Raw genomic sequence first — 21,147 nt, forward strand, 5'->3', positions numbered from 1 at the left:
GTGGGAGGGAAGCTGGGCAGGGGCCACAGAGGTGCCTGTTGACAACCCCAGGATGTGGTCCTGTTGGTGGCTGCTTCCCCCTGCCAGGAACAGGCAAGCCCCCCACTTGCCCCAATATGCAACCCCCCACCAAAAAAAAGCCAGGCAGCTCCGTTTTCTGTTTATTGACAGCTGACAGTAGCTCCCTGCCCGGACCCCCCTCCCCACCTGCTAGCCCTGGTCCGGGCCACCCACTGCAAAGAGGCCAGGCAGATGCCCAGGCCCACCCACCTGGGGACGTGTTAGCACGTGACTGCTGGGAGGGGCCCCACATGCCCAGATACCACCTAGGCAGAACCCCTCCACCCACCCGAATCACAGTCGCTGGTTTTCGGCGTTTTTAATTCTCTTTTTTAAGAAATGTCAAAGTTGTGCCCAACACATGTGGATCAGCAAACACAACAGAGGAGGCCAGTCAGTACTTTTTTGGAGTGGGGGAGGAGAGAGAAGGCGAGAAGGGCCACACGACACGGCCTCGGCCCACAAGCAGAGCGTCTGGGAGCGGGGGCGCGGCGGGCTGGCTGTGTGGGGCCAGCTGGGGCCCCCGGGAGGGAGGGTCGGGCATACCCTCGCATGTACCACACACAGCCTGGCATGCACGCCCTTCACCCACTGCTGTCACCCGGCTGACACACCCACGCTGTGCACACAGCTCCCTTGGAACCCAGGGGCACCCTCACACCAGCACCCCAGAGAGAGGTGGAACCCTGCCCACTGTCTCCACCAAACGGAGGACACAGCCCAGCGGCGAGCAAGGCACATCCTTCAGGTTCTTCAGACGCAGAGAAGTTAGGAGAGAGATCAGAGGGGAGGCCCTGGCAGAGCACGGACCCCTCCTCGGACCCCAGCCTGTTTGTGCTACTGGGCCAGGGATCTGGCCACTCTGGGACCGAGGGAGGAACGGATAGACAGACAGATGGCCAGGGCCTCTTGACAGCTTTTGTCTTGAACTAGACTCCAGCGTCCTTACAGTTGGTAAATGGTTTTCTATAGAATCAATAATATTTTTTCTTTCTTTAAATATATATTTGTTAAAGTTATACCTTTTTGTATCTCTGGGGAAATCTGCCTTAGCTCATTCCCAATAAATTAATACTCTTCGATAGCTTATATTCTGGGGGGGGGGGAGGGAGAGGTGCTGTGGGGCAGGGGGCCCAACCCAGCCCCTTGTGCTGCGCAGGAGCGGCTGGCAGAGGTCCCCATCGGGCAGTTCTGTGCTGGGCATAGGCCTGTGCTCTGCCCCAGACTGGGGAGGGGGCTACAGTGGCTGCCCCCTGCCCACTGCCCCCGAGGGTGGGCCCAACCGGGGCTCTGGGCGGGGGTTCAGGAGCGGCCCCTCCCGCACCACGGCGGGCAGAGCCTGGCGGTGGGGACAGGCGGCCCAGCAGTTATTGCACGGGGAGGGGGCAGCAGCATCTGACCAGAGCCCTTGGGTCCCCCGGCCAGGCAGTCGTCCGGGCTGGGCCCGGCGGCAGGAGTTGTGCTTGTGCAGGAGCCTCGCGCCCGGCCCCCTGCGCCCCGCCCTCGCGACCCCGCCCGCCTGCCTGCTCACGCCGCGCCCAGAGGTGCCCATCCTGAGGTAAAGGTCAGCGTGCGGGCCCGACGTGGGCGGCCGCGTCACTCCAGCATGGCGTCCAGCTGGTCGGCCAGGTCGTCAAACATGCTGCCAATGTCGTCCAGGATGCTGCCGGTGCTCTTCTCCGCGGCCGAGGGGCTGCGGGCGGGCGCGGAGTGAGCAGGAAGGCCCGGAGCAGGGCGTTCCGCCCCTCCGCGCGAAGGCCGCCCCCTTGCGGACCCCACGGCCCTCCCCCGCCCACGAGGGCTGACCGCCCAACTCATGGCCAGACCCCTCTCCGCCCATTCTGGTCCCGCCCCGCAGCATGGGGCAGGGCTAATTCAAGGCCACGCCCCCATGACGTCTGCCAGCCCAGGCCCCGCCCCACGCGCGGCCGCCTCTGGGGGACCGGGCCCCTCTCAGAGACCCCGCCCATGCCGGGCCCCGCCCCGCGGTATGGGGCGGGGCTAGTTCAAAGGCCACGCCTCTCCGGCGCGACTCGATCCCGCCCCCACAAGGCAGCCTACAGGTGAGCGGCAGCCTCGGCCTCGCGCAGGCCGCACCCGGTCCTGCACCTACCGCGAGCCCTGCGCGTCCTCCTGCCGGATCTTCTCTTCTACGGCTTGCAGCGCCGCCGCCAGGCACGCGCTCGTCTCCTCCAGCTTCTGCCGGGCGCTGTCCCCCGGCGAGGCGCCGTCGGGCGCAGCTGGGGGCCCTGTAGCCGCGGCGGCAGCGCGTGGCGGCTTGGCGGGCACGTGCAGCGCGGGCGCACCGGGCGACGGCGGCCTGGCGGGGCTGGCGGGGCTGGCGCTCAGCGCGGGCGGCGTGCTGGCCGGCTTGGCGAGGGCGGCGGGTTGCTGGCGCGCCGGCGAGGGCGCGGGCGACGGGCTGGAACTGCCCGACTGCAGCCCCGCCGCGGCTTTGGCCGGCTTTGGCGCCGTGGGCGGTGGCGGCGGCTTGGGAGACACGGGCGGCGGCGTGCCGTGCGCACGCTTCACCTCTGCGGGGAGGAGGAGATTCGCACCGGGGTGGGAGGTCGCGCGGCGCGCGCAAATCGCGCGCTGCCCGTCCCTACCCAAGCCCTGCCTAAACACTGCCCAAGGGCCCTGCTTCGCAACCGGGAGCGAAAACAACGCCCTCTGCACTGCAAGCCCGGCTTCAGCTCCAGCTCTCCGTGCCCCTCCCCACTGGGTCTCCCTGAGGCTGTGGCGGCGGGGGGGGGGGGGGGGGGGGGGGGGCGCTTCCCTGCGCACACCTGTTTGGGTCACTGCTTCCAAACCCCGACCCATCCTCATTCCACCTCCATCCCCTTCCAGGTGTGGCCTGTTGTAGCCACTGGCCCTTCCGTTGCTTGAATGTCACAGGGACTTTGCACCTCTGACCTTTCTGTCTGGAAGCCTCTCCCCTCCCTCCCGTGCTGGGGTCACTCTACAGCCATGTCAGAGTCCCCCCGAACCCTCCGGCCTCCTGGGCCTGTCCTCCTTCCATAGGTGCTGCTATTTATGCACCTGTGCCTCCTCCACTGAGGACCTAAAGACAACTGTCCCAGCTCTGGGCTGATGGTCCGGGGCAGCTGGATGAGGGAGTCTGAAGATACCTTCCCACCCCACTCCCTCTGGCCTTCATCAGATCCAAGAAGCAGAAAACCCTGCAGACCGTGGTGTGGGACCCCTCCCCAGCTGGCTTCCTGCACCTACCTGGGCTGCTGGGACCTGGCAGCGGCACCTTCTTGGAAGCAGGTGTGGGTGAGCCCTGGATCTTGGGCACGGGCTGAGCCAGAATGGGCTTGGGAGAAACAGGTGGCTTGGCGAGCTTCCGGGCATCGCTGTCCGGCGGGGGCAGCGGGGGCAGGTGCATGAGGTCAGAGGGCGGGGGCTCAGCAGGCGGGGGTGGCGGGGGCAGCTCTGGGGGCCCAGCCTGCTCAGAGGCTGGCCGGCGGCGCACAGTGCCCGTTCCATTCTGGTACACGGACAGCGGTGGTGGGGGAGGCTCGGGACCTGCCTCCCGCTCCTTGACCTTGGGCCGGCGCTTGACCGTGTCAGACTCAGTTAGGATGAACTTGACGTTCTCCTGCTGGCTCTGCTTGGCCCGGATGCGCCTCTTGAGGGTGGCACTGGCCTCCACCCTGGCTAGGGGCGGGCCCTCTGCACCCGCCTCGCCCTTGGCTGGACCTCGGGGCCGCTGCCGGGCGGCACCCTCTTCCACCAACTGGCCATGGTCTGCAGGCCCTGCTGGCTCTCCGGAACCCCGGCGAGCAGTGGCCAGGAGTCCCGTGACGGGCCCGCTCAGTGTGCGGCGCCGGTTCACCACCTCGCCGTCAGGTCCAATGGCCTCCTTGTGCTTCACTGAGGCCAGCACCGTGGCCACCCGGCCTGGCTCTGGGCTGGCAGGGTGAGGCATGGGATGGCCCTCAGGGGGCCTACGGGCTGCCCGGCCCCCACCCCCTATGGATGACAGCTCAAGCATGGCTGCGATGCTCTTCACGCTGCCGGCACTTCCTGTGTCCACGCTGCCAGCCAGGTCACTGGCCCGCCGGCGCTGCGCCCGGACCCCCAGCCGGCCGTCCTCAGCCCCGGCCCCCTCAGTCTCCGCGTCTGGCGCCGGCTCATCGGCCAGGTTGGCGCTGGCCATGGCGGAGCTGGAGCGCTTGGGTGGGGGTGGGGGCGGCCCCTTCTTCCGCGGCCGCACGGCAAAGGACTGGCTGCGGTTGACGTTCTTGTCTGCGCCGGCAGGCGCCCGCACCGAGTGGCTGCGGCCCACGCGCCGCTGGACCGTGGCGTAGGGCCCGGCGGCGGCCGGCACCAGCAACTCGTCCCGCTCCGGCTCGCTGTCCGACGCTGCGTAGCGATTCAGGCTGTGGGCGCGCTTCTTGGGCCTCCCTGGCTCTGCGTCGGCCTCGGGCGGCAGGCACAGCGTGGGCACCGGCGTGGGCACGGCTGCAGGTGCAGGCCCTGGGGCAGCCGGCCCAGCCTCACTCTCCACCGGTTGGGGCAGCACGTAGGCGAAGCCGCGGTGAGTGGGCGACTGAGGCAGCGAGCGGGGGGACATGGGTCGCTCCGTGGGCGGCAGCAGCTGAGGGGTGGGCTTCACCTTGGCTGTGGCTGGCGCTGGGCCATGAGGCCCCCCCAGGGCCTGCGGGGAGCTTGGCCGGGGTTTCGTGGGTGTCTGGGGGGGCGTGAAGTGGCTGGCCCCTGGCGGCAGGACCTGCCGAGGCTTGCCGGGCACCGGGGGCACGCTGGCCCGCTTGACACTGTGGCCGTGGCGGCTGGGCCGGGCTTCCTTGGGAGGGGTGCCGGGGGCCGGCCCCTCATCGAGCAGGTACTCCTGGCTCCGTGACATGGGGCTGCTGGGTCCCGGGGGCCCATCGCCCAGCAGCTCCTGGGAGCTGCTCATGTGCCGCGCCCTCCCCCCCAGGCTGGGCTCCTGCCGCCCTGAGGCCCTCGGGGTGGGCGGCAGGTGGTTGGCCGGCTTTTCAGCCGGGGCGGTGGCAGCAGCAGCCCCTTCGGCCGGGCCGGTCAAGGCCGCCTGCAGCTCCCCGCTGAGCTCGCTGTCCTGGAAGGTGGTCATCTTCGGAGACTGGCAGTCAGCCGGGGCAGGCTCGGGTGGGGGTGGCGACTCGATGGCCATCACCTCCAGCGACTGCGGTGCCTTCCGGCGCAAGGGTCCCCCCTCGTACTTGGCGTACTCTGCCTTCTGCAGCTCCGCCAGTTTCCGCACGGCCAGCATCAGCTTCTTCTGGTGGCCTGAGTTGGGGCGGGGCGCAGGTCAGGCCCGGGAGCACAAGGAGGGCGGGGCGGGGCGGGGCGGGGCGGGGCCTCACCCAGCTTGGTGATGCCGATCTCCTGCAGGTCCTCCCAAGTGATGTCCGTGATGAAGTCAATGTTCTCGTAGCCGTTGTCCACCAGCACCTTGTAGTACTGCGCCAGGCCGATCATGGACAGCCACACGGCCAGGTTTGCCTACGGGGCGGGGGACACAGAGGGCAGCCCAAGCTGGCTGCCCATACCCTGCCTGCTGCTCGGAGCTGGTGGAGGGGTGGGCACCGGGCCAGCCCGGCACAGAGAGACGGAAGGACAAATGGACAGGCCGGAGGGGTCAGCACAGCCTTGACAGCACAGCCAAGGCCAGCGCACACACACGTGCGGACACAGGCAGACACACACAGAGGCGTGACCCTCTCCGTGGGATGCCCTCGGGGGGAGGGGGAGGAAGGCGGTTCCTCACCTGCCAGGCAGGCCAGGCAGCCCTGGGGACGGCACCCACGTGGACACACCTCACGCGTCACGGACGCAGACACACAGCATCGCCGACCAGCAACAGGTATACGCATAGCTTGCACCCCAGTCATCCATGGCACTGACACCCCTGAGTCACACTCACGCCCTCTCATCATTTCCCCACCATCCTCAGCCACACGTCACACAGCCTTGTCACACGCCTGTGCAAGTATTCGTGATGGAGTTCACCCAGAACCAGCCAGTGGCCCCCTGACCGGGATCCACCTATCCACATTCCCAGCTGGACATCACTCACACACCAACACAGCACTCGGTCACCGCCTGGGTGAGCAAGCAGAGTGAAGCCCCTGGGACCCAGGCGAGCTGGCTGGGAGGACCCCTGAGCCATGGACTGAGTGGGGCGAGGCAGGCAGTGTGGGTGAGGCGTGTGCACCCGCCTGTCCCACCCTGGGGGCCCTCGGTGGCCACAGCATCTCCCTCCTGGATGGTGGGAGCCAGAGGCCCAGAGAGGCGGTGCAGATGGGACAGGCCCCAGGTCCCCCTCTCCCATCCCGGAGCCTGTGCCTCCGCAGGGCACCCGTGCATGACAGCACAGGCCGAGGCCAGTGTGGCCATCGGTGGGCACTGGGCATGTGTTCAGTGCACGCATGCGGTCTGCGTGCTGAGGCCTGTGCTCACACACACCCTCCCTGTGCATGTGCCTGGGTGTGTGGCAGCCCCCTGCGGTGTCTGGTGGGCGTGCATCGGGCAGCACTGCAGGGCGCTGGGTGGTGCCAACATCCCTGAGTGGCAAGTGTGTAGTAGAGACGGGGATGCTCCGGGCTCCAGGCTCCCCTTGCCCGAACAGCCTTCAGAGGAGGTTACCCCGGCCCCTGCCCGGGGAGGCTGGCCCAGGGGCCCCTGACAGACGAACAGAGGACACCCTCCGCTGTCCTCTCACTGGGCTCCCCAGAAGGCAGGGGAGGGCCGTGGCTATCTGTCCGTCTGTCGGTCTGCCCCTCCTGGGCTTGGCCACCAGGGTGCAGGGGGCCTTACAGGTTTGTGCTCGGGCAGCCAGTCCGGGAGGCTCAGACCACTGATCTCCGCAGTGATTTTCTTCCTGTGGCCGGGCTTGGTGACCCCGATGGCAGTGAGGTCCTGGGTAGAGGAGCTGCCTGTTAGCCAGAGGCTGGGGGCCCATCTCCGAGCCAGATGGTGGGCAGCTTTCTGGGCACCTCACCTCGGGGGTCATGCGGCTGATGGTGGGCAGGTCGTACCCGGCGCTGATGAAGTTGGGGGCGTAGAGCTGCAGCTGGAACGTGGCAAGCCACTGGCTGACAGCCTCGGCGCCCTGGAAGACACAAGGCACCCGCTGCAGGCTCGCCCACCTGCCCCCCCAGCCAGGCGTGCACCCAGCCACCGCAGCGCCTCCTTCTCTGCTCAGCCGAAGACCACGCGGCGCGAGCTGCCGTCTGCTGGGCCGTCTGCAGCCGCCAGGCCCCCGTCAGCCTGGCCGGGTGCTCCTCCCTCTGAGTCCGGGGCTCCGCTGTCTCCGCGTCGTCCTACGTGTCGGCTGCCTGCTGTGATCTCCACCAGGAGGGTCCCGCCGCCGTCCACATCACAGGCCTCCCCGACCGCCCCCCTTTCCTGGACCAGGGCCACCCAGCCATGTGGCCCGTGACAGGGGCTCTGGGAATGGGGCCTCAGGAGGGGCCACTGACTGCTGCCGCCCACGCGGGAGGTGGGCTCTGCCTGGGGGGGACGCAGGAGGACTCAGCCAGCAGTTCACGCCTGCCCTAGCACGCAGGTGCACGCACATGGACCCGACTCACCCCCACATACGCTTCCACTCGTCTCGCACCCACACCCTCCACATGCACACACAGGTGCACCCATGCCCAGACTGCAGTCACACTAGCCACACACAAACACACCCCCTACTCGCCTCACACTGTCACACTTTTACACACACTGGCTTACACGCACAGCCTGCACAAGAGACAACAGCTACGCACACAGACTGACAGACCAACAGAAGGACGGGCCTGGCCCATCGAGGGTGCTGGCCGTGCTGTGGCCCAGCCAGGTGGGCTTCCCCGGCCCCCGCCCCTGCAGCTGCCCTGGCCCTGTACCTTGCCTTCGGATGCTGCCTCCAGCTTCTTGGGTGGCTGCTCCCCATAGCCCGGCCCCGCGTGGGCTGCTGGAGGCTGGGCCCGGGTCGCAGCTAGGGACGAGAGGGTTTGGAGGGGTGAGGGCTGCCTGGGGGCTACCTCCGCACCCAGCCAGCAGTGCCGTGTCCTTGCCCTTACCTGCAGGGCCCTCCGGAGGCTTGACCGGGCTGTCCCCGGGGCTGGAGTCGGACACTGGCTTCTGGGAGAGCACCGTTGCCAGGAGCTGGAACCCAGACAGGCTGGCTGACCAGTGCTGCTCCGGACCCAGGCACCCCGGCCCTGCTGCCACCCCACCTACCTTGACCCCTTCAGAGCCAGCGTGCAGGGTGTGGCCCCCGACGCTCCGGCCCCCAGCCGCGCTGCTCAAGCTGCCGCTGCGGTCCCCGCCTGCCCACAGGACAGAACAAGGTCAGCCGCCACCCGCCCCACTCCACCCCACCGCCTCCCCCCAAGGCCCCCCACCCACCTGCAAAAGGCTTCCTCAGCACCCAGATCTCCTCGGGGGGCACAGTGGGCCCCGCGGAGCTGCCTCCCTGGGGTGGACTTGGTTCAGCACCTGCTCGGGGACCTGCAGGCCGAGCACAGCTGCCCTGAGCCCTGGACCGGCTCCAGGGCCTGCGTAGAGTAGAGGCCAGACACGCACACACACATGCACACATGCATGCATACACACAGTCCCGTGCACACACAGACACACGTGCACACGTAGACACACATGCACAGAGGTGCACACAGGCACACACATGCGTACACACACACGCACATGCACACAGAGACACACGCATGTGTGCACACGCGCACACAGGCCGGGAGGCTCAGCGCCAGCTCCTCCTCCCCGGCTGTCTCCAAGGAGCTGAGAGACCCTCAGAAGACCCCTCCCAACCCTGGACACTGGCGAGCAGGAGAGCAGGGCAGAGCGGGGTGCAGGCCAGGCTATTCTGCCAGTGGTCCAGTATGTGGAGGTGGGGGTTCGCAGGAGGGTACAAACCCCTCTGATAGGGGAGCAGGGGGAAGAGGTCCCCAGGAGCCTGGGGCCAGGGCACTTGATGACCTTGGGTGGACTGACCGACCACACCTCCTAGCTGGCCCCCCTCTGCCCTCTCACCGGCCTGTCAACCTTCATGTCCTCTGTACAGGATAAGCCCGTCACACCCATACCCCACCTGAAGCCATTCCACAGCCCTGTGGCTTCCTATGCCCCTCGCTCTGTCACCAAGTCAGCCGCCCTGGGCTCTGGACCCTCACACAGGTCACACTCTGCCCTGCCTGAGCGTCTCTGCATGTGTGGTTCCCGCTACCCCAAAGTCGCCGCCTGCAGCTTGCTCCCTCCCACTTCTCAGGGCCTTGTCCGTCCACTGTCTGAAGCATGTCTCCATCTGCAATGTCTGGGTCACTGGTCGGCATATTTCCCTCCATGCTGACTTCACTGTCCTGTGCTCCCCTCCGCCCAGGGCAAGCTCCTTGAGAGCAGGAACGAGGCCATTTGGGTGATCGTCTATTCCTCGAGCCTGGCGTGCAGTGTCTGCTGAATCAATGAAGGACCAGGTCTGGGGACCCGGATAAGAGAGCTGGCAGGACAAATCCCGGACCTCACACCCAGTGATGGCGGGAGCTCATGGCCCCAGCCCAGCCCGCAGCACACCGTGTACATGCTCCTGTCTGGCCACGAGCCTCTGGCCTGGGCTGGACTTGCCTGCTCGCTTGACGATGGCCTCGCCCAGGGAAGATGGGAAGTAGCCCACACGGTCATTGCCTGTCCTGTTGTCATGGATACAGCCCTTCCAGCGACCATCTGGGTGCTGCTCAAGGACCTGGCCGGATAAGGTGAGGGGAGCACACTCAGGGGGGACTCCCCTCCGGGTCAAGTGGATAAGATGAGGGGAGCACGCTCAGGGGGGACTCCCCTCCGGGTCAATGGATAAGGTGAGGGGAGCATGCTCAGGGGGACTCCCCTCTGGGTCAATGGATAAGGCGAGGGGAGCACACTCCGAGGGACTCCCCTCTGGGTCAATGGATAAGGTGAGGGGAACACACTCGGAGGGACTCCCCTCTGGGTCAAGTGGATGGGTGGCCTGGGCCCCCCCAGTTCTTGCCAGGCGTTGGGGGCAGCATCCCAGGCCCCTCTCAGCCCTGCTCCAGCAGCCCCGGACCGTCCTTACTGTGATGATGTCCCCAGCTTTCACGTTGAGGCTGGTCAGGTCATAGTTGTTGCAGTAATCCTTGGTCGCCCGGACCTGCAGGGCCGCCGAGGCCTCTGGGGACACAGGAGGTGGCAGACCCCCCGGTCCTGTGAGCCGGCCCAGCCCCGGCCCTGCCCCAGCCTCCCGGCCCCGCCCAAGCCCACCTCGCAGCAGCTGCTTGATCTCCTTGCTGGCCTGGGAGGTGGTGAACTGATGCACAATGTCCAGGGCAGTCTGGCTGTAGGTGTTTCTCACATGGGCGTTGATCCCATTCTGCGTGTGCCAGAGAGTGAGGCCTGTCAGGAGCCCCCTCCGCCCTCGCCTGATCCCCGCACCCTGTACCCTGGCCCCGACTCACATCCAGCAGCAGCCGAACCACCTCCGTCTTCCCACAGAGTGCGGCCTCGTGCAGGGCGGTGCCGGACTTGGTCTGGCGGTTAATGTCGATGCCGGCTTGGAGCAGCAGTCTGGCAGGGTGGCAGGGGGAGCAGGCAGGGCCTTGCATGCGAGTCCACTGGCCCGGCACCCCGAGTCGGCCTCTGACTCCTGGGGGCCCAGAATGAGCCAACCCGACCCCACCTCCCCGACAGGATGGCCTCCGCCAGTGACCAGGAACTTGCAGGAGTCCCCCTCCCAGTGCAAATCCTTCACATTCTGGTCTTGTCTCATCTCAGGACAAGCAGTGCTGCGATGCGCACTTTGAACATGGGGAGACAGAGGCTCAGAGACGCCGAGAGTCACCACAGGCCCACCTGGCAGGTGGCACAGGCTGGGAGGCTGTAGAAGCCCACTCCCTAGCCCCCACTGGGGCATCCTCTACGGGGGTGGCTGGAGGCATCCCTTGTACCAGAGGCCTGACCACATCCCCATGGCTTCCCGGCCGCTCCGGTCTTACTGCCAAGCCAGGAGCAGGCACCGCGAGGCAGAGAGCCCCTCACCCCGCCCCCACCCTGGCCATACCTGATGATGTCGATGTGGCCGTTCTTGGCTGCCAGGTGCAGGGGACTGGTGCCGTTGGGGTCGGTGGTGTCTCCTGGCCGGGGCTCCAGCAAGGCCGTACACATGTTGCTGCTCAGAAGCAGCTGGACCACCTGGAGGGAGGGGTGAAGAGTAGGGGGCCCAAGAAACGGGGTGGGAGGCCCCTAGGAGAAGAAGACGGAGCAGATGGAGTCGCACTCAGCTCCCCGGGGAGACTTACCCCGACGCGGCCAAACTCACAGGCCAGGTCCAGGGGCGTCTTGCCCGAGTTGTCCACCATGCAGGGGTTGGACTGGTGCTGCAGCAGCATTTCGGACTGCAGGGACCACAGGCACGATCAGGCCTGGGGGTGTCCATCAGGCTCCTGCTGCCCCAGGCGCCCTGTCGCCCCCAGGGGCAGTCCTTACCACATCATAGTGACCATGCTGGGCCGCCAAGTGCAGGGGGATGTGGCCCTCATCGGATGGGATGTTCACCGCTGAGCCCGCCTTCAGCACCAGCTTCATGGGCTCCTTCCGGCCCTGCCAGGCCGCGTAGTGCAGAGGCCGCATGCCTGGGGGGGTGGACGGGGGAAGTTGGGAGCTGGAGCTAGACCCTGCCCCTGACCCCAACCCTGACCTCCAGGACGCTGACCCCACGAGAAGCTGCCTCGACCCAGACCAGGACCCTAGGCTGACCTCAGTTGAGGGACCATGGAGGCCTCCAGGGTCCCTCCAGGGTTAAGCTCTGATCTTAACCCCTGTGCCCCTGGCTCCAAGATCCCTGGCCTTTACTGTCCACTTCCATCACTAATTTACAAGCTCCAAGAGGACAGTGGTTTTTATCCACTTCGCTCACTGCCATGTCCTGCCTGGCAGGCCTTGCCTTTGTTGTCCTTGATGTCCACAGCAGCCTGGGCCTCCAACAGCAAGGTGATCAGCTCTGTGTTGCCATTCAGGGCCGCGTGGTGCAGGGCTGAAAAGCTGCGACGGGTGATGGACACATGTGGACAGGTGCCGGACACCCCCCTGCCCTAGGAGTCCCTGACCCCCACACCAGACTGATGCCTCCCAGGGCTGAGAACTCACCCATCAGGGTCTTGGAAATTGACATTGATCTTCTTGGTGGAGCCCAGGAGTTCTGCGGGGGGGAGGAAACACGGTGAAGGAGGCCCACCTGGGGCCCAGCCCCCTCTAGGCAGCCCGAGAGCAGCTGGCTAGCTCTCTGGCAGGCTCAGAGCCAAAGCTATCTAGGGCTTCAGTCTAGAAGCGTTCATTCATTCTGCTGTGCTCCCTGCACCCAGCACCAGGTACCAGCTTTCGGACCTCAGTTTCTCACTGAACTGAGATGCTGGGAGGTTTCCCCGGGCCAGGACCTGTCTGAGAGGCCGGGGCTGGGCGCCCACACAGGCGCACACATGTGCACACGAAGCCCTCCCTGGGGACGCCGACTGAGCCCCTGCCAATGGTGGGAGGGAGAGAGCCAGCCCAATCTGTCTCTCAGAAGGGCCCAGATGGGCCCGGGGGCGGCCTGCCACACCCGGAAACAGGGGTATCTCTGCGGGAGAGCCGCACTTCCAGGGTGCAGCCTCCCCCAGCTCCAGCCCCAGGCCTGGCCAGTGTGGATGCACCCCATCCAGCCAGGCGGGAAGGGGAGGCCGACAAGTGGGCCCATGCCTCTGGGCAGCCACACGATAGTGACCCCCTCATCGGCCTGCCTGAAGCCCTCCCTCGGACGCCCCGGTCTCCTCCACAGTTCTGGCCTCCACTGGGCGCCGGCCAGAGGAGCGGAGCCCACCGATGCTCTCCCCACGGGCTCAGGTCCAGCCGGACTCGGGCCAATCCCCTGCCTGTCTGGGCCATGGTTACATAACCCATTTGTGGGTCAGTCACTCTGTGAAGGAGGGGCTGGCAAGACAGAAGCCCCTTTGTCCAGGCCCAGGACAGGGATGGGGGCAGGAGCCCGAGGGAGTCGGGGCTCAGAGGGGCTGCTGCAGGGCCGCTTAGTGACCCACGGCAGCCCCAGCCGCCCCAGCCTCGGTTCTCAGCTGCTGGATGTGGGGCATGAGGCCCCCCGGTGGCCCACAAGGCCCGCAGAATCAGACAGGCCTCTGCCCCTTACTAGCCCTGTAGCCTGGGCCGTGAGCTCGGAGGGTCTAACGGGCCGGCCTCGCAGGTCCAAGGGCTCAGCACGTGGCCGTTGCTGACACAGCTCCACAGGGCTCCTCCCCACCCTCCCCAGGGAGGGGCTCTTCCGGCCAATAGCCCACGAGCAGAGGCTCCAGGACCAGCGGCGTCTCCACCCCCGCCCCCGCCCCGCTCAGACGCGTGGCTGATGCTGGAGTCTGTCTCAGTTTGCACCAGTGCCGCTGGTGGTCCAGGGCAAAACCTTGGAGGCAGCCCTGGGTCCTTATGTCTTCATCGGTAAATCCTGTGGGCTCTGCCTTTAGAACCCGTTTAAAGCACGCCCAGAATCCTATCCTTTCTCGGTCGCAACACCCCCAGCCCACACCAGGTCAGCATCTCTCGAAGGACCACAGCCACCTCCTCTCCACTGGCCTCCCCACTTCCAGCCTGTCGCCTCCACACCCACTGAGGTCGGTGGGGCCCCCTGAGGACACGCGTCTGATCCTGCTGCTCCCGTCTCACTGGGGTTAGAGGCCGAAGCTGGACACGCTTCCCCCTCATCCCTGCTCCAGTCACCTGAGCCTCCTTGACGGCACTCCAACACACCTGCCTCTGCTGCCACAGGGCCTTTGCACAAGCTGTGTATGTGGAGAGGGCAGGCGTTATTCTTCCCTCTTCCCATGACTCCCTCTTCATATCCTCCAGGCCTTTATTCAAGACCTGCTTGTCAAAGCCTCCTCACTCCCATCTAAAATGGTAATTATCTGGGAGTTCTCTGGGAGTCCAGTGGTTAGGATTCAGGCCCAGGTCCAGTCCTTGGTTGGGGAGCCAACCAAGCAAGCCACGAGGTGTGGTCAAATAATTTTAAAAATTGTTCGTGTTCAGTTGCTCAGTCATGTCCGACTCTTTGCAACCCCATGGACCGCAGCACGCCAGGCTTCCCTGTCCTTTGCTATCTCCTAGAGTTTGCTCAAACTCATGTCTTTTGAGACATCTCATCCTCTGTCGCCCCCCTCTCCTGCCCTCAGTCTTTCCCAGCATCAGGGTCTTTTCCAATGAGTAAATAAAATGGTAACCTCCCACCCCGTCCTGTGTCTGTGTCTTTTTCTCTTTAACTCCCATTACCTTTTTTATTGTCCACCTCCATCACTACATTACAAGCTCCAAGAAGACATGGTTTTTGTCTACTTTGCTCACTGCCGTATCCTTTCAGCTAACACAGTGCCGGGCACACACGAGGCGCTCAGTGCCTGGTGACTGAACTGAACCCTCATCCCACATACTCCATCCACCTGCCAGGCCTGGCTTCAAGTGTGAGACCCGTGTGGCCACTCAAGAGCAGCCACGCGCTGGGTGGACACTCTGCCGCCGCCGTCTAGAGACAAGGCAGCCCCTCTTTTTGTCCTGCACTGGGCTCTGTGAACTATGCGGCCGGGTGGGCCGCAGTCCCTGCTGCATAGCTGAACAGAGCCCAGGCGTTGGTGGCCCACTAGGGACCCCCGCCGCACTCAGGGCTGCGCTCAGCACCTTCTCGTGCCAGAAGGCTCTGCCCGACTCTAATGTTGCTGCCCCCATACCCTTAGTTCCAGTGTAGCCAGGCTCAGATTCTCCCCAGAGCCTCCCCGGGCCAGCTCACTCTCCCTCCAGCAGCAGGCACCCAGGCAGCTGCTCCAGGAGCTCCGAGCAGAGGCGGAGGCCCGGCCATGCCCGCAGGTGCTGAGGTCTCAGAGGGGCTGGAGGTCAAGGCCCAGAAGTGACACACACTAGTAGGGAGGAGGCATCTGCATCCGGAAGGGGACCACCCCCCACAGGAGGAGGGGGCTTCTTGTAAGGTCATCTCCCCCTCCCTGGGCTGGTCTCCTCAAAGTGCTGGAACTGGATGTAGGTGGGCTTGAGGCCTTGGAGCACCCCCATGGGGACACTGGGCATCCAGGAAGCCCCCACAGCGGCAGCCTGCCTGGGGCTGGGGGCTGCACCTTGCAGAGACAGGTGTCCTGAGTGAAGCTGGTGCAGAGCAGGGCTGCCCAGGCCTGGGGGCTGTGGGCACAGAGCGGAAGGTCCCAGGAGCTCCTCGCCCTTCCCACGAGGCACCGAGTCCTATGGCTTACCGCTGGTCACGGGACATGCACCTGGCCCCTGACCCCCAGAACTCGGGCTCTCCTGTGGCCCCCACCTCTAATTGTTCTCCTGCGACCACCCCAACCTGGGAGGCCAGTTGCAAACTCCAGCTGCAGATGCCTCCGGGGAGATGACCCCAGACCCTCTTCCGCCCTGTCCTCATAGCCTCCCTCCACCTCCCTGCCAGGGACTCCTCCAGCCACGGAAGCCACACACAGGCCATATCCGTGCCCTCCAGGGAGGGGCCTCGGCCTCCTCTGCTCCCATGTCAGCCTGGCTGTACCCCGCGGCCTCCAGCAGGGCGAGGCCCCCCTACGCCCCCAGGGCAGGCAGCACCGAGCCAGGCGCTGGAGGGCAGCTCTCCGGGGCTAAGGTGAGCGAGCATGGGAGCACCTGCGTGTAGTCTCCAGTAAATCTGAAGAAAGGGGAGGCGGGGCCCGGAGGAAGGACAGGGCGTCCCCGTACCCCAGAAGGCCAGCCCCCACCCCAGCAGCTTCCCTTCCAAGCAGAGCGGTCTCTTCTTCCCTCCAAGGATGACTGCTAAGGGTGGCAGCCCGTGCATATGAGCGGAGGCTCCCTTCAGGCGGGATGGGGGAGCCGCCAGAGCCCGGGGTGACGCTGGGTGGGGGGTGGGCTGAAGTGAAGGTGTCAGTGCCGGGAAGGGACTGTGGAAACAAGGGTCGTGGGAACACCTTTAGAGTTGGGGGGCCCCAGGGAGCACGGCCGGATGCCCCCCACCCCATGGCCCAAACTCCAGCTGTACTTTGCTGAATCAAAATACATCTTACTCCAAAGCAGGCCAGTGTTGCCATGACAACTGAGCTAATTCATGGAGGGATTTCTCCATCTGATTTATTACGCCCGCCCCTGTGAGTCAGAGAGCCCAGATTCAGGGGCCAGGGCAGGTGTCTCTCCTACCCGGGGACCAAGCCACACAGGGGCGAATGCAGAGATCCACGTGGGGACACAGGTGGATGTAAAAGCCCCACATATCTCCCCGGGGGCCAGAGTGGAAGACAGGAGGAGTTCCCAAACCTGACGCCCCCACTTCCTCCACGCACCGGCCCTGGGCTGTCTAGGAAATGGCCATGGTGGCTCAGACAGTAAAGAATCTGCCTACAATGCGGGAGACTCAGGTTTGATCCCTGGGTCGGGAGAAGCCCCTGGAGAGGGGAATGGCAACTCATTCCAGTATTCTTGCGTGGAGAATCCCATGGATCCCAGAGAAGCCTTCCAGAGAAGCCTGGGGGGCTACAGTTCATGGGCTGGCAAAGAGTCTGACACGACTGAGTGACCAACACTATCACTACTAGCCCTTCCTGAGAACACACGAAGGCCTGGGCTCCCTGCACACTCTCACTGTTCTTAAAACAAGGCTGTGGGGCAGGGACCACTGAGGGTCCCATCCCACAGATGAGGAGACCCGAGCTGTCTGCACCCAAGGTCGGCTGGCCACTAGGTGGAAGTCTTTGCCTTGCTTTCACCTCTCATCCCTTCTCCTGCTTTTGAGGCTCAGCTGAGGCGGCCTCTGCCTGAAAGCCCTGCCTTTCTGGGCCCTGAGGCCCTGAAGCCGGTCCTCAGTGGCAGCCCGCCCCTGGGCCCCGGGTACGGAAGGCTGGGCCGGCCTGTGCCTGTGAAGCACACAAGTGCAGCTCTCTAACCGCACAGGGTAGACAAGGAGCGGCCAGGCGGGGCTGCGGTGGGAGGGGTCTTCCTGGGGCTCAAGGAGCTGCTCCCCAACTGCCCCAGGGGCCGTCTTAGTTCTCAGCATCTCGCCTGGAGAGAGGGGAGGGGGCTTCCCTCGCTTACACACCGTCCCAGGGGACGGCATGGGGCGTGGGCCACTCAGACCCCACCTGCGACCCACAGGAGGCCAGCCGGTGCCCTCACAGGTGCCCTGACACACTGACACGGCCATACGTGCGCAGCCGCACACGCCCTTCCGTCCATCCCCAGCGTCCCGGGGGAGGCTCTGAGCTGAGCTGGGATGAGTGCTAGAATCAGGGCTCCAAGCTCCTAAGCGTCCCCCGAGGCGCCCACAGCCCCAGTTCAGGAAGGCCAGTGGGAGACCCCCTCCCCTCCCAGCCCCCTTTCCCAGCAGGGAAGCCAGAGAGGGCCAGGATGGCACCTGCCGGCAACTCAGCCTGCCTGGGGCTGGGCGACCTTGGGCCTCGGCTCCCCCTCCGGTAAACGGCCCCCCGCCGGCCATGCCTGGGCAGCCACACCCCCAGCGTGGTCCTTCCCCCCCTCCCTGCCAAGCCTGTTATTAAACAAGGGGCGGGGAGGGGTCTGACAGAGACTGTCGGCCCTGTAGTCGCCCCTCACCGCAAGGCGCCCCTCCTTCTCTCCATGGCGTTGTGGTGGTGGTGGGGGGGAGCAGCCTCGCCCTTTAAAGGCCCAGCAGAGACCTCCAGCTGTCAGCCCGAAGCCCGGGAAGGGAGGGGATCGCAGGCGGGAGAGACGTTTGCGAACGCCTGCGGCCAGGGAGGCGGATGCCGCCAGGTGCCCGCTGCGGGGCTCGGGGTGACGGCCGGGTGCTCGAGGCCGCCCCTCCTTCAGCGCTGGCCGCAGGGGGCGCGGACCGAGGGTCCGGGCGCTGCTGGCCCCGCCCCGCCCCCCGGGACTCGAGAGCATCCCCCTCCGCGGCCGGCGCCGGGCGGGGTGGGGGGCTCGGCGCTGGAGACGGCCCCGGGGCGCGCCGCCGCTCCCGCCCGCCCCCAGCGCCCCCGCGCCCCCCGGACTCACTGGCCTTCCCGGGCCGCGGCCTCTGCAGCAGCCTCTGCGCGGTCCCCACGTCCTCCGCCTTCACTGCCTGCACCAGCTCCTGCTCCTTCCCCATGGCGCGGCCGGGGCCGCAGCGACGCGGCTGCGCTCCGTGCGCTCGGCGCGGCTCCGAGGCGGCGGCGGCGGCCCCGCGGCACCGGCCGCCTCCTCCGCCCTCCCCCGCCGCCTCCTCCGCCGCCCGCTCCCCTCGCAGTCCTCGGGCTCCGGCTAGGGATCGGGCTCCCGGCGCGGAGGGGGCGGGGAGCGCGTCACGGGCGGGGGGCGGCCCGGGGGCGGGGGCCGGCGGCGGCGGGCGTGAGGCGGGGGCGCGGCACCTGGCGCCGCCTCCCGGACGCCTGGGTCCCCGTCCTGCGGCCGCTGACCTCGGTGCGCCCGCGCCGGCCGCGCGCCCGGCTCCTTGGCTCCGCCCCTACCTCTGGCTCCGTCCTCCCGAGACGCCCCCTCCCCACGTGCGGGTCGCGCGGCTCGGGCCTGGCCTCTGCGGACACCCCGCGGCCCGGGCGATGGCCGGGGGACTGGACGCTGAGCCCCGACTCGGCGGCGACGCCAGGCAGAGCCCGAGAGCCTTCCAGAGGCTGCGGGACCCACGGGAGGAGGGACTCCGGTAGTGGGCGGGTGGGGACCCGGGCACCGAGAGACCCGGGCACCGGGCGCGGGAGCCGGGCCGCCAGAGGCTGTCAGACATTTCTGGCCCGTGGCTCCCGTGGGAGGTGTCGAGGGACTGTGAAGAGGAATCTCCCAGTAATGAATTCGGTGTCAGGGAACCCGAACACCCCCAGCCCAGCAACTGCACCTTCGCGCCCTGCTGTCTCCAGCTGTCTCCACAAACAATGCTCCACGACCCCCGCCCCCGCCTCAATCTGAACCCCGACCTCAGGCACCTGCCCATCACCAGCCGGGGTTCAGCCCCCTACCCCTACCACTAAGAGGGACTGGGTTCCCTCATCCCCGGCACCGAGTGGGATGTAACTCTTCAGATCCACAAGCCGGTGGGGGGCGGGCTTCAGTACCCCCACCTTCAGCACCAGTGGGGTCACAGCCCTGCCCAGCAGCAACCTGAACCCCTACACAAGCCTGCTTACCCCCCAGCCTCCGGCCACAGCTTCTGACAGCCCCCCACTCCCCCTACACACAGGTCTCATCCTTCTGACCTCGACCTTCTCGGACCCTCACCTTGTCATGGCTGCAGCATTCTAAAGACAGAGCGGCTCAGACTCTTTGCTCATTTGCAAGGACGGGCAGATGACTCCCCTCCACGCAGCTTTGGGAAGGTTCACACACATGATGGCGGGATGCCCCTCTCCCACCCAGATCATCAAGCTGGTCCAGGAAGAAGGCAGCCAGAGGGTGGAGGAGGGTGAGCAGCAGGCACTGGAATTCCCTGATCTGGGCAGCCAGTCAGTCCCCTCTGTAGGGTCTCCCATGAAGTTAGGGAGCAGGCCGATGTCTTACGTCCACCAGGGTCCCTAAACACAAGGGCCTTTCCCCCCACCCTTTATGGTTACCAATTTCTGGGCACCTGCTGCATCAGGCACTGAGCTGGTCACTTCATAGGTGAACCTGGACTTACTGTACCCTTTTCACAGATAAAGATTTAAGTGAGGCTCAGAAAAGCTAAGTGACTCACCTGAGGTCCCAGAGTCTCCAGTTCATGAGTCTGAGATCTGAACCCACAGCCCCCTCTGCATTTGTCCTAGTTCTCCCTCTTACCAGATTTGCTTTTCCAGTCACTTTGTCTTTCTGTGTCTTGATCCCTGCTCCGTAAAATAGGGAGTGATACCTCCTTGTAGATTATTTGAGGATTAACTGTGGTGCTACCTATAAAGCACTTTGCTGTAGAACGTAATAACTGCTCAGCAAATCGCTTCTGTGGGTATTGTGATATTCCCCATCTAGGTAGCAATTGCATTTTATTCATCTTCACAGCTTAACAGTGTGCCTAGCACACAGGAAACATTACCAAAAAAGTTAGTTAGCGCCCTTACCATTATTTTTATGTTTTGGCTGGCTGAGACAAACCATGAACTGTGGTGTCGGAGAAGGCTCTTGAGAGTTCCTTGGACAGCAAGGAGATCAAACCAGTCAATCCTAAAGGAAATCAAACCCAAATATTCACTGGAAGGACTGATGCTGAAGCTGAAGCTGAAGCTTCAACACATTGGCCACCTGATGCGAAGAGCCGACTCATTGGAAAAGATGCTGGGAAAGATTGAAGACAGAAGAAAGTGACAAAGGATGAGATGGTTAGATGGCACATCAACTCTATGAACGTGAGTTGAGTTTGAGCAAACTCCGGGAGATGGTGAAGCGTAGGGAAACCTGGTGTACTGCAGTTCATGGGGTTGCAGAGTCTGTTCAGACTGAGCGACTGAACAACAAGAAAGCAAATCACTCTGGCCTGAGCCTAAGATTTTCAGGGCTTGGGGCAGGAGTACGAACAGAGGCCCACACACCAAATGTCTAAGAATTTAAACATTATAAGTTGTGCTAATATTAAATAGAATATGTTCTATCATCCTACCTTGACAAATACACTTTCATCATACCTGAAAGGCCAAGTCCTAGTTTAGAATGATCACATAGCTCTGGAAAATGAACTGGCCCTGCCTCTAGCTGCCTCACCTCCATTCTCTGCCCACCTCCACTCTAGACAGCTAACAGGTAGCTGATAGACCTGGGGGTGGGCAACTTGCTGTGTGGCGCATCATCCTTTCAGGACAGAGCTGGGAAGAGAGCTGACAGATTCTGCTTGATTCGTCCTGGTAGGTGAGGCTAATGCCCTAGGAGGAATCAGGCATTCTAGATCCGCTACCAACCAGCCCAGAGAACCTGGGACAAGCTCCCTATGCTCAGCTGGCCCATCTGTAAAATGGGCCAGCAGTTCTGCCCACAGTCCACGGCTGATGGACGGGTCCACCTGGAAACAGAGATGTGAACCTTCCTGGGGTCCCCCCATCCCAGGGATGGGGGCGACAGAAGGGGCCATCTGCTTTGGCCAGG

General features: G+C 64.9%; 1 protein-coding gene across 4 annotated transcripts; it reads right to left on the reverse strand.

Moving 5' to 3' along the window:
* Positions 1 to 149: 149 nt before the first annotated feature.
* Positions 150 to 18,287, reverse strand: CASKIN1 (CASK interacting protein 1). 4 transcript variants are annotated; one of them, XM_070779452.1, is made up of 20 exons: positions 18,109 to 18,284; positions 12,208 to 12,259; positions 12,005 to 12,102; positions 11,548 to 11,693; positions 11,361 to 11,456; positions 11,123 to 11,253; positions 10,521 to 10,629; positions 10,327 to 10,435; positions 10,142 to 10,236; positions 9,676 to 9,793; positions 8,449 to 8,550; positions 8,281 to 8,369; positions 8,121 to 8,205; positions 7,944 to 8,035; positions 7,052 to 7,162; positions 6,868 to 6,969; positions 5,415 to 5,553; positions 3,292 to 5,337; positions 2,174 to 2,594; positions 150 to 1,753 (listed from the first exon to the last, which is right to left on the reverse strand). In XM_070779452.1, exons 1-20 carry the CDS (start codon positions 18,200 to 18,202, stop codon positions 1,657 to 1,659), a joined length of 4,332 nt encoding a protein of 1,443 aa, XP_070635553.1. In that variant the 5' UTR covers positions 18,203 to 18,284; the 3' UTR covers positions 150 to 1,656. The 4 variants fall into 4 exon arrangements, with proteins under 4 accessions (XP_070635553.1, XP_070635552.1, XP_070635555.1 ...); XM_070779451.1 differs by having other exon boundaries at positions 8,121 to 8,369; positions 18,109 to 18,287; XM_070779454.1 differs by lacking the exons at positions 6,868 to 6,969; positions 7,052 to 7,162.
* Between the last annotated feature and the right edge of the window lie 2,860 nt (positions 18,288 to 21,147).

Source organism: Bos indicus, chromosome 25, assembly GCF_029378745.1.
Source record: "Bos indicus isolate NIAB-ARS_2022 breed Sahiwal x Tharparkar chromosome 25, NIAB-ARS_B.indTharparkar_mat_pri_1.0, whole genome shotgun sequence".
NCBI classification, from domain to species: Eukaryota; Metazoa; Chordata; class Mammalia; order Artiodactyla; family Bovidae; genus Bos; species Bos indicus.

Excerpts from the sequence above, each read along its gene's own strand:
- CASKIN1 (XM_070779451.1), bottom strand. The coding sequence starts at position 18,202 with ATGGGGAAGGAGCAGGAGCTGGTGCAGGCAGTGAAGGCGGAGGACGTG. Across the intron at positions 11,254-11,360 it reads GTGAGTTTGGCCGCGTCGGG|GTGGTCCAGCTGCTTCTGAG; the intron begins GTAAGTCTCCCC and ends CCCTCCCTCCAG. Across the intron at positions 9,794-10,141 it reads AAGCTGGGGACATCATCACA|GTCCTTGAGCAGCACCCAGA; the intron begins GTAAGGACGGTC and ends TTATCCGGCCAG.